At 40.0% G+C, this 12,523-nt stretch overlaps 2 protein-coding genes across 2 annotated transcripts; both read left to right on the top strand.

Annotated features, from left to right (window-relative positions):
• The first annotated feature begins 3,675 nt into the window (after positions 1-3,675).
• Positions 3,676-4,569, top strand: LOC145960106 (uncharacterized). The gene has a single exon (XM_083079377.1). It carries the CDS (start codon positions 3,676-3,678, stop codon positions 4,567-4,569), a length of 894 nt encoding a protein of 297 aa, XP_082935503.1.
• A 1,653-nt stretch (positions 4,570-6,222) lies between these two features.
• LOC145960105 (uncharacterized) lies at positions 6,223-7,714 on the top strand. The gene is made up of 3 exons (XM_083079375.1): positions 6,223-6,447; positions 6,647-6,940; positions 7,028-7,714. Exons 1-3 carry the CDS (start codon positions 6,223-6,225, stop codon positions 7,712-7,714), a joined length of 1,206 nt encoding a protein of 401 aa, XP_082935501.1.
• Positions 7,715-12,523: the final 4,809 nt, after the last annotated feature.

Genomic DNA, 12,523 nt, shown 5'->3' with positions numbered 1-12,523 from the left:
TTGATCTTCGTGTCTTCAAGTCTCCAGCGTAGTCAGCGTCGCTGTAGGTAGTAGTTCTCTTTGACCCTGCTTAAACTTGAGCCCGTGGTTGATCGTTCCTTTCAAATATTTTAATATTCGCTTTACAGCCTTCCAATCAGGGATGCAAGATTGTCTCCGCAAGCAACATGCAACGCGTAGTGGAGAGGGTAACGGAGATGTGAGCGTAAGCGTACGTGTGAGCTCACATCTCCGTTACCCTTTCCACTACGCGTTGCATGTTGCTTGCGGAGACAATCTTGCATCCCTGCTTCCAATGGACTGTCAGAGGTTTTTCTAAATAACGGCTAACCTGATGAACGGCGAATGTGATATCCGGTCTGGTTGCTACCGATAAATACATAAGACTCCCGACTGCCTCGCGATAAGGTGCCGTCGTGATGTCTTCGTTCTTTGTTTGTCCGGTGCATAAGTTTTGGTGAGGGTCTGCTGGGATAGTCATTGGATTAGCCTCTTCCATCCTGAATCTCTCCAAGATTCTTTTTGCGTAAGCTTCTTGGTGTAGGAAGATTGATCCTTCTGGCGTTCGTTCTATCTGAATTCCTAGGAACATGACTGCGTTGTGGTGCGTTATTTCGAATTTATCTTCTAGTCCGTTGAGTAGCTTGTGTATTGATCCTTCATCTCGTGCTACTATTAATCCATGGTCAATATAGATCGCCAAGATTAGTTTTTGCTTTTGATCTCGATTTGTAAATATACATGGATCTGCTTTCGTTGCATGCAGATTGAATCTCTGCAGTAATCCAGTGAAGCGCTTGTTCCAACAACGGGATAACTGTTTTAGGCCGTATAGACTACGTTTTATTTTACACAGCTTGTCAGTTCCGTTGTCATATCCTTCCGGCTGTTGCATGTATATGGTTTCTTCAATGTCTCCATATAGGAAAGCAATCTTTACGTCGAACTGCTTCATCTGCATGCCCTCGTAGGAAGCTACAGCAATAACGGTGCGAATTGAATCGAAGCGGACTACAGGACTATATGTTTCTTGATAGTCGATTCCTGCCCGCTGCCTGAATCCTCGTGCGACGAGTCTTGCCTTATATTTCTGGATGTTATCATTGGCGTCCCTTTTCAGCTTGTAAGTCCATTTGCAGTCTATGATTTTTGAGTTCTTTGGCGCTTCTGTGAGTTCCCATACTTTATTTGGAATTAGCGATTTGTATTCCTCGTCTATTGCATTCTTCCATTGTGCCGCTTCCTTACTTTGGATGGCTTCCTGATATGAGAGGGGTTCATTAATCCCTGTTAACAGTACGTCACCTTGATATCTCGCGGGAGGTCGAAGTGTCGTCCTATCTCGAAGTTGATATCTTTCAGGTTGTGCCTGATCTTCTCCGACGTCGGCGTCTGCTTCTCTCGCTACGTCTTCAGGCTGGTCTTCAGCGTTTGGTCCGTCGAGTTCGTCCAGTTCTATTACGTCTCTATCAGCTTGCGCCCCTCCGCCGTCTTCACCGTTATCTGAATCTTCGTTTCCACTCGTGTTACCTTCTTTTCCGATCTGTGTCTCTTTACTGATTCGATCTTCCTGCGCAATTGTCTCATTGAATCTACCTGTAAATACAACATCTCTGGCGATTGCAATTTTGTTAGTATCTGGATACCATATCCGATATCCTTTGATTTCTCCGCCATAACCGATAAAATATCCTCTTTTTGCTTTTGCATCCAGTGCTCGGCGTTTCTCTTTTGGCACATGTACATATACTTCTTCGCCAAAAATGTGCATATCTTTCAGATTCGTTTCCCGTTGAAACCATAGTTCCGATGGTGTCGCTCCTGTTATGCTGCTAGTTCCGGTGCGATTTAGCGTAGTCACAGCCATGTTTATTGCCTCGGCCCAGAATTTTTCGTCGAATCCTCTTGCGAATAGAAGAGTGCGCCCTGTTTCCTTTAATATGCGGTTGTCCCTTTCGGTAGAACCGTTTTGTTCTGGGGTGTATGCGACTGTCCATTGATGCCTTATACTCAGTCTATTTGTCAATTCTTTCATTTCGCTATTGACAAATTCAAGTCCGTTGTCCGTGCGAAAAACTTGAACACCTCTCGGACATTGTTTTTCAGCCTTTTTCAGGAAATACTCGACACGATCTGTTGTTTCCGCTTTGCTCTTGATGAAATATACCTCGCGATAATGGGAATAGTCATCCTTCAGCAGAAGAAAGTACCTCGAACCTCCGAAGGATTTCGTCGACATCGGCCCACAGAGATCCGCGTGTATTATTTCGCCGATGCTTTTTGTCTTCGATGTGTCGTGTGGAAATGGAAGTCTATGCAATTTCCCTTTGGTGCAAGCCTCGCAGAATGGGTCTTTTTCGTTTTTCACAGGTATCTTGAATCTACTGAGGATTCGTCTTACATGCTTGTAGTTTTGATGAGCCAATTTCTCGTGCCAGTTTTTCAGTGTGTCGCTCGAGGCGACGTACGTTTGTGGTGAGTCTTTCCTTCTCTTTGATTCTTCATGCTCGACGACCTCAAACTGCATCACGAAAAGCTTTCCTTGGCGTATTCTTCTGGTTACTGAGCGCCCATCTTTCATCAGCTTGCAAGTGTCTTTAGTTGATTGCAATTCTAAGCCTTTGTCTAGCGCTGCGCCGACACGTTCGGGTCACGTTATAATACATACGCATAATTTTACAAAGTTTGCGAATTATATATCTGTAATTAATTTCAATTATAGAAATATGTGAATTATAATACGACCCGAGCACGCCAAGTTTTTGTAAGTCGTTTTGATCTTAATTTTTTTAGTTCCAAATTTACTTGGCAAAGCTTATGATTAATTTTAAAATTAAATATTTCCTAATAATAAAAATGTGTAATTATAATACGACTCGGGTCAAATTTTTGTATGTAACTTCTTAAATCCTTTAGTTCCAGGTCTACATAGTAAAACTTATGATCTTAAAACAAGTCGATTAGTTTTTCTCTTTTAAATTCAAAATTGGCGATTAATGCAATCGATGTTATTGCAGTAAGTGTTAAATAGTTTTATGACTTACTATTTATAATCTGCAATATAAAATCCGCAATATATTAATGCTATTTCATATATTTGTAGGGACGATTGTCTCCTACTCCGCCCTTGTTACACACACACGTACATATACTCACGTATACTATATAAATTCTAATCCCGGCATGCATGCATCCGACATCCGCTTTCACTTTTGTAAAATTTTACAACCCTTGCATGTTACGCAGCCTTCCATCGATCCCAAACATCACCGATTAACATATGGCAAGCACACGGCTTTTCCTACACAACGGTCACTCCGAGAATCCTTCCGATTATAAAAACTTTCTCCCGGATCATGCATGCTGAGTCCTGGTTTTCCAGGATTCATTCTGTATCCCGCTTTTCGAGAGTTCACATCGCGCCTACACACAGTACACACGAGACTTCACACTAGTATACAAGACGCTCAAAATTATAGATTAAAATAAATTCGGAGCTATATAACTGAAAAAAGTTAATTTCTTATATCCCGAGATCACCCACAAATTGGTGACCCCGACGTGATCTTTCGCGAACCGTGAGTGATCTGTGTAGTGCGTCATAGTGCTTGACGCTCCGATTATTATTCGTTTTTTTTTTTTTTATTATTTTCTCTTTTCCTCGAGATCATCGATATGGCGTACAACAATGGCAGTAGTGTCGTTAACCGCGAAACGAAGGACCCTCCGGGTGCATCATCAGTCGATCGAGTATCAATTAAAGTGCCACCCTTTATACCTACGGATCCGGAGTTGTGGTTCCTGATGCTGGAGGGCGGTTTCGATGCTGCGGGAATAACTCAGGACAACACCAAATATGGCCACGTTCTCACCGCCCTCGATCAAGGATACGCTCTGGAGGTCCGCGATATACTTAACCGGCCTAGAGGAGAACGATCATACGAGCTTTTGAAGACCGAGTTAATCAAGCGCCTTGGCTCATCGCGCGAGCAAAACACGCGTCGCCTGTTAGAGAACGAGCCTCTCGGAGACCGCAAGCCGTCGCAGTTTCTCCGACATCTTCGCGGCCTCGCCGGAACGGAGTTTCCAGAGGACATCCTGCAAACGCTTTGGCTGAGCCGCCTGCCTAGAAATGTCCAAGCACTCCTCGCGGCGCATCGTGATCTCACGCTCGAGAAGAGAGCCGAGATCGCGGATTCGATCGCGGACTTATACGGGCCGGCAGGGATCATCGCTGAGACGACAGCCAGCACACCACCGTCACCTCCGCCTGCCCAAGTTCAGTATGATGGCTTGACTCGCGTAATGATTGAGGCGGTGCAGAAACTCGCAGCGATCGAAATTAATACCCAAGGGCAGCGCCAACCTACTGGCGGAGCCTGCGAAACCTGCGGAAGGTCGCGCTCGCGCTCCCGGCCGCGCTCGCGTTCGCGATCGCGGAGCCGCCGTCCTAGTGCAGCTAGCGATACATGCTGGTACCACTGGCAATATGGCGAGCAGGCAAGAAATTGCGAGAAACCGTGCAGATACGATACTAGTTCTTCGGGAAACGAGCAAGGCAGTCGCTAATGGCGGCCGACGACATCAGCCCCGCGACATCGCGCCGCCTCTTTGTCAGTGACCGATCGACGAAGAGACATTTTTTAATTGACACCGGAGCCGATGTGTGTGTGTTTCCGCGCTCGCTGCTGCCGGGACCCCGTGTAAATCGAGCTACGAGCTCTCTGCGGCGAACGGTACAACCATCGCTACGTTCGGAACGATAACGCTGCCACTGGACTGCGGCGACAATTCACCTGGAGGTTCGTCGTTGCCGCTGTGTCCAAGCCGATCATCGGCGCGGACTTTCTCGTGCACTATGGGCTCTTGGTGGACATGAGAAACCAGCGGCTGTTGGACGTGTCCACTCAACTCACCTCTCGTGGAAAGGTGATGAGTGCGACATTCCGAGTATTAGGACTATTTCAGGCTCATCACGGTACCATGAATTCCTCCATCAATTCCCGGAGGTGACACGACCGGACGGAGCCCCCAAGGCAGTGAGTCACTCGACGAGGCACTACATCATTACCACACCAGGGCCACCCGTCGCACAGAAGCCACGCCGCCTTTCAACGGAAAAGTTGGAGGCGGCAAAGAAGGAATTCGAGACCATGTTGCGTTTGGGAATCGCTCGCCCGTCGCAGAGCTCCTGGGCATCGCCTTTGCACATGGTGCCGAAGAAGGGAGATGACTGGCGGCCTTGCGGAGATTATCGCGCCCTTAACGCGAGAACCTGTCCGGACCGATATCCAGTGAGACATATCCAGGATTTCTCCCAGTCACTTCGTGGGAAAAACATCTTTTCCACCATCGATCTGGTGCGAGCTTTCAATCAGATCCCAGTCGCGGAGGAGCACATTCCGAAGACAGCCATTACAACGCCTTTCGGACTCTTCGAGTTCGAATTCATGACCTTCGGTTTGCGTAATGCAGCGCAGACCTTCCAGCGCTTTATCGACGAAGTGCTGCAAGGTCTAGAGTTCTGCTATGCATATATCGACGACATCCTCATTGCGTCAACATCAGAGGAAGAGCATCTGAGACACCTGACAATTCTGTTTGAGCGGCTGAGGAAGTATGGTGTCATCATCAACCCAGCAAAGTGCGTGTTTGGACAGCCCGAGGTTAAATTTCTCGGCTACCTCGTTTCCGGCGCAGGAACTCGTCCGCTACCGGAAAAGGTCGACGCCATACGGGCCTATCCACGCCCTGACACCGTGAAGAGATTACGCCAGTTCTTGGGTATGCTGAATTTTTATAGAAGATTCTTACCCAAGGCTGCAGAGACTCAAGCACCGCTGAACGACCTGTTGCAAGGCAATGTAAGAGGGAAGGCGCCAGTAAACTGGACGTCAACAGCTATAGAAGCATTTGAATCAAGCAAGGAATGCTTAGCCCAAGCAACCTTGCTGGCTCATCCCGAGCCCAGTGCGTCACTCGCGATCTTCAGCGACGCGTCAGACTACGCAGTCGGAGCAGCACTCCAGCAATGGAGACGCCTAGCAACCCCTTGAATTCTTTTCCAAAAAACTAAGTCCTGCGGAAGCAAAATACGGAGCCTACGATCGTGAGTTACTTGCTATCTATCTGGCAATCAAGCACTTTAGGCATTCCGTGGAGGGACGGTCGTTCACAGTCTACACGGACCATAAACCTCTCGTCTATGCCTTTCACACGAGAATGGCTCAATGTTCACCTCGCCAATTCAGACATCTGGACTTCATCGGACAGTTCACCACCGATATCCGCCACGTTTCCGGGGAGGACAACGTGGTAGCAGACGCTCTGTCGCGCGTAGAGGAAGTTGAGCGCACGCTCGATTTCAAAGCCTTGGCAGCAGCCCAACATGAAGATGAAGAGCTCCAGCGATACCTAGAGGAAGACTCTCCCCTCCTAATGAAGAAGGTACGCATCCCTGACACCGACGTTGCAGTATTTTGCGACGTATCAACGCAAACAGCGCGGCCCTTCGTTACCAAAGAGTTTAGGAAAGCCGCATTCGACTCGCTGCACCAGCTGTCTCACCCGGGAATCAACGCGACGGTCAAGCTCGTACCGACCTAACCCAGCGTTACGTATGGCCGTCAGTTAAATCTGATTGCAGACAGTGGGCCCGCAGCTGCGTCCAGTGCCAACGCGCGAAGATCTCTCGCCATGTCTCCTCACCTGTCGGCACATTCGCACCACCTTCCGCCAGGTTCGAACATATACATATAGACATCATAATCATGCCACCGTCGGAGGGATACCGGTACTGCCTGACTATGGTAGACCGATACTCTCGCTGGCCAGAAGCTGTTCCCCTGCACGACCAAGAAGCTTCAACCATCGCACGTGCTCTCTACGATGGGTGGATATCTCGATTTGGCACGCCGTTGAGAATAACTACAGATCACAGGTAGACAATTTGAGTCATACCTTTTCAAGCAGTTCAATCGTTTGTTAGGTACGACTCACTTGAGGACAACTGCATACCACCCCTCAGCCAACGGCATGGTCGAACCGCCTTCATCGTCAACTAAAGGCAGCGATCACGTGCCAGCAGCAACATCGATGGACACAGAGCCTTCCGATCGTCTTGCTGGGCATCCGCTCAGCCTGGAAAGAAGACTTGCAAGCCACGGCAGCCGACATGGTCTACGGGCAGTCACTACGCCTGCCGGGCGAGTTCTTAGGCTCTCTTTACCGCGATGACGCAGCAGACAACGTGACAGACTTCGTCAAGGAGCTACGCCAACACCTGCGGGAATTGAGGCCGTCGAACGCGTCTCGCCACGGCACGGGTAAGACGTTTGTTTTCAAGGACCTCGCTACCTCGGAAGAAGTCTTTGTACGGCATGATGGCCTCAAACAGCCTCTGCAACAACCATATGATGGCCCGTACAAAGTGATTAAACGAGCAGAAAAGACGTTCGTTGTTCGCATGAACGGCCGTGATGTTACGGTTTCCATCGACCGCCTTAAACCAGCGTACATCATGGCCGATAACCCAGTCGCTTCTCAAGAAGGCAACAACGACGAGGACGCTCCAGGCCCCACCGAGAAGGACGCAGCAATCACAGACCCACCGAACACACAGCAAACAGCAACACAAGAGAGCTCAACCAAGCACACAACCAAGTCTGGTAGACGTGTCCGCTTCCCGGACCGGCTACAAGGAGGATTTTCATAATTTTTTGTTTTTATCGTTAAACACTAGCAGGGGGGTACTGTAGGGACGATTGTCTCCTACTCCGCCCTTGTTACACACACACGTACATATACTCACGTATACTATATAAATTCTAATCCCGGCATGCATGCATCCGACATCCTTTCACTTTTGTAAAATTTTACAACCCTTGCATGTTACGCAGCCTTCCATCGATCCCTTACATCGCCGATTAACATATGGCAAGCACACGGCTTTTCCTACACAACGGTCACTCCGAGAATCCTTCCGATTATAAAAACTTTCTCCCGGATCATGCATGCTGAGTCCTGGTTTTCCAGGATTCATTCTGTATCCCGCTTTTCGAGAGTTCACATCGCGCCTACACACAGTACACACGAGACTTCACACTAGTATACAAGACGCTCAAAATTATAGATTAAAATAAATTCGGAGCTATATAACTGAAAAAAGTTAATTTCTTATATCCCGAGATCACCCACATATTGTACAAATATTTATTTGGATCATACATAATAATGTATTTTTATATATCATACAAAGTATTGAACTTATTTTGAAAATCATTTTCATTTTGTCGAGAATCTAATACATAAATGCAAGATTGAATTTGTGACAAATATTTCAAATTACAAATCCCTATCAATTGCTTCAATGTACTCGGCTAATTAATGATTGATTTCATATTTAGTTTTGAATTCTTTTTAGGAAAAATATATATTTTTTGAGAGAAAATTTTTATTATAAATTATTTTTAGGGATATTTTTTTATAAACGTTTTGTTGCATACAAGGTGGAATATTTTTTATGTACTTGACGTATTTTTTTACCTTTGTAAGGTTTTTTTGGAGGGATTTCACATCTTTTTGTAAAATTTACATATATTTTTTGAGATAAATTATTTTTAGGGATATTTTTTTATAATTGCATTATTCTTTATTATAAAATAAAATTTTGTTTCACGTATGAAGAATCAAAGAAAGTTTTTAGAAGTTCAGATGTAATTGAACGATAAGACATGTTGCAATTCTGTCATTGTATTAGATCTTAAACAAAATTGAAATTTAGCCATTACTAGGTCTATAAGAGAAAAAAAAGAAGTTAAAAATTCGAAAACTTAAACAGATGTATGTAATAAGTAAATAATAATAATATAATTACCATAAAAGTTTGATATAAGTTTGTTGCGTATCGTAATAAATATTATTTTATAACGCAGCATCATCATATATAGTCCATCCTCCCACAACTTAAAATATATTTCCAGTTTTACAAATATGATGTTACTCTTTTCCTACTTCCATGCAACATCTAAACCTTATTCCTACAAGTAATCTATTCATACAAGTTATATACGCAGAAAAAGATTATCTATGTACATAATTATATATAAGTATGTATATCTATAACTCTATAGTTCTATAGTACATAATTATATACATCCCAGGTAGCAAGTTCGTCTATTTGACGTCATGAATTAGTCATTCTTATGACGAATCTGACGTTTAAAATGACGTCCTAATGTCGCAAAAATGACGTGGATTTGTCACAGGTACGTTACGTCATATAGTGACGTAAAAAATACGTCGCATAGTGACATAAAGAATACGTCATTATTTTCGTGTTATTACCCAGGTACCCGGTAAATAATTTTTCATATATAATTAGACAAAACTGATTATATCTAGTTATACAAACTTATATATCAATTTTGTCCATATAAAAACAGATATGCTTATGTATAAATGGATATGAATATATATATATATATATATACATATATATATATATATATATATATATATATATTTGTATATTATTATATAAAGGTATATTTTTATAATGAAAGTAACAAATATAGGTTTTTTTGTGTTACATCGCATTTTTATTGTCTTACATTTAACTAGATACAGTACAATATCCTTTGTAATCACGTGTATATGTATATATATGTATATATATATATATATATATATATATATATATATATATATATTGATTTCCGACATTGATTTCCGACATTCACCCGACATAAAAAAAAATTATATTCGTATATTTATTTCGAAATTTTATTAATTTTTTTAACTACGTTTGTTTTTTAAGATGCAGCCTACATGATGATTCTATCTGAAAATTAGCGTTTTTTATAATGGATTAAATGTTTTCTCGTATTTGAAAAACACACTTACCTTGGTGGGACTCGAACTCGGGACCTCTAGATCGTGAGCCAACTGCTTTATGTGGTAGACTACTTCTTCATTTAATTTAAGTGTTATATCCCTCACAGCACCGACATTGCAGTAAGATTATAGAAAGGTTACAATCTTACACATTACAATGATCAAGTTATTGGTATATACCATTAATCTTACAATATAATCTTATATTATAATATTGTCGAAAGATTAATGGAACGTTATTTCAATATTTCAATAACCTTACGCACAATCATCTTACTTTTCATTGCGTATACTGAAAATATTGCAAAACTATATGAAATATCGCTTAATATTAATAATTGAATTTAATATGCATGTTTTTCCAAAATTATTTATTTATTAAAAAATTAAATTAAATTAAATTATAAAAATACTGACAATTATAATATATATTATAAAATTAATAAATATATTTGTCTGTATTACTTATGCTTGACAATTTCTCCTGCATAGGAATAAATCATATAAATTTTATGTTAATTGTAGAAATTTTTGTAGGATAAAAATGAGAAAGCAACAGCAGCGCAAAGTTAACGTTCATGGAGTTGATGTTTCCGAATAAAGTGCCTAAAATGATTATCTGTTACGTTAATAGTTAAAAAAATTATATTAAAAGTTATAAAAATTATGCGTTTATTATATATATATATATATATATATATATATATATATATATATATAAGTTTATTATATATATATATATATATATATATATAAGTTTATTATATATATATATATATATATAATAAACTCATAATTTTTATAACTTTTAATATAATTTTTTTAACAATTATTAATATTATATAATATTTTTATGTTATTGCAATTTTGATGTACTTAATATTTATGTGTACTTATATATCTTATATATATGTGTATATATATATATATATATGTATATATATATATATACATATACAGGGTGTTTCATTTTAATCCGACCAGTCGAATATCTCGAAAACCAAGCCCGGGAGAGAAAAATATTTCAGACAAAAGTTGTTTGGTTTCGAGGGGGCCATAAGATGGTATCATTGGTTTGACCTTGAAGAGTCATTTGAAGGTCACGTGAAGGTCACTTCAATTTTTTTAAATGGAACACCCTATATATTTTTGCACACTCTTGTAGCTTATCTCGAGAGCTTTCCAAAACACTATCATTAAGTACCTCTTCGTTAAGTACTTTTTGAGTTATGAGGGTTGAAATAATTTCTTAATTTTACATAAACCGTAAAATATCTTGTAAAATATTCACTTTTCGATTATCTTACCTTAATACTTTTATGTACAAAATAATGAGAGGAATCAATTTGGTGTGAAAAAAACACATAGTTGTTTTTAAGAAAAAATATGGAATTGTTAATTGCAAATTACATATTTTTTCTTCAAAACAACTATGTGTTTTCTTTACACCAATTGATTCCTCTCATTATTTTGTACGTAAAAGTATTAAGGTAAGATAATCGAAAAATGAATATTTTACTAGATATTTTACGGTTTATGTAGAATTAAGAAATTATTTCAAGCCTCATAACTCAAAAAGTACTTAACGAAAAGGTACTTAATTATAGTGTTTTGGAAAGCTCTCGATGTCAGCTACAAGAATGTGCAAAAATATATAGGGTATTCCATTTAAGAAATTTAAGGTGACCTTTATGTGACCTTCAAATGACTGTTCAAGGTCAAATCATTGTCACCATCTTATGGCCCCCTCGAAACCAAACAACTTTTGTCTGAAATATTTTTCTCTCCCGGGCTTGGTTTTCGAGATATTCGACTGGTCGGATTAAAATGAAACACCCTGTATATAAGATATATAAGTACACATAAATATTAAGTACATCAAAATTGCAATAACATAAAAGTATTACATAATAAATAAATAATATATGAGATGATAATATGATAATAAATAATATAATAATATATATATATATGTATATACAAAAATACAAATAAAAGTTTATTTTTTATAATTTAATGGATTTTTTTTACAGATTGCAAAATTCCTTATAAATCCATTCAATTTTGAACTATTCAACTATTGGCGAAAAAACAAATGAAAACTAATATAATAATGAAAACTAATCCCTAACAGCACATGATATCATTCGAATATTCTATACTCATACTGTAAATATACGTTACAGATGTAATATACTGAGAATAATCTCATAACATCTCTTGTTGTATATTATTTTTCATATATTCTCAGAATATACTTTGCATATCTCGTATTAGTATATTCTTTCTCGTATATTTTCAGGATATTCTATAATATTGCATGTGTTTCCTCATTTTGCCGCTACGCGCGCCACCAAACTCGTACTTAATTTTCGGTGAAATGGATATAAAGGACTGGTACTAACTCGGGTTCCAAAGTTTCTTCTTTTTTCTTTTTACTCAGTTTAATTTATAATAAACTGACTTAATTTAAAATTTTTCATTTGTTTAGTAGTTTAGTTGTTCTGGATTCCTTGTTGGGATTCAGAAGTACTAAAAAGATTATTTAAAATTAAAATGAGAAATAGTGTGTCCGTTTACTGCATTTATTAAAAGTATTTCTATTACATATATGAAATTATATTACAAG

The sequence above is a fragment of the Camponotus vicinus genome, unplaced genomic scaffold, assembly GCF_025532165.1.
Source record: "Camponotus vicinus isolate PSW18456_S1 unplaced genomic scaffold, iyCamVici1.0 SCAF_10, whole genome shotgun sequence".
NCBI lineage: Eukaryota > Metazoa > Arthropoda > Insecta > Hymenoptera > Formicidae > Camponotus > Camponotus vicinus.
The sequence above is the reverse complement of the archived record's forward strand: the minus strand, read 5'-3'. Positions and strand labels throughout refer to the sequence as shown.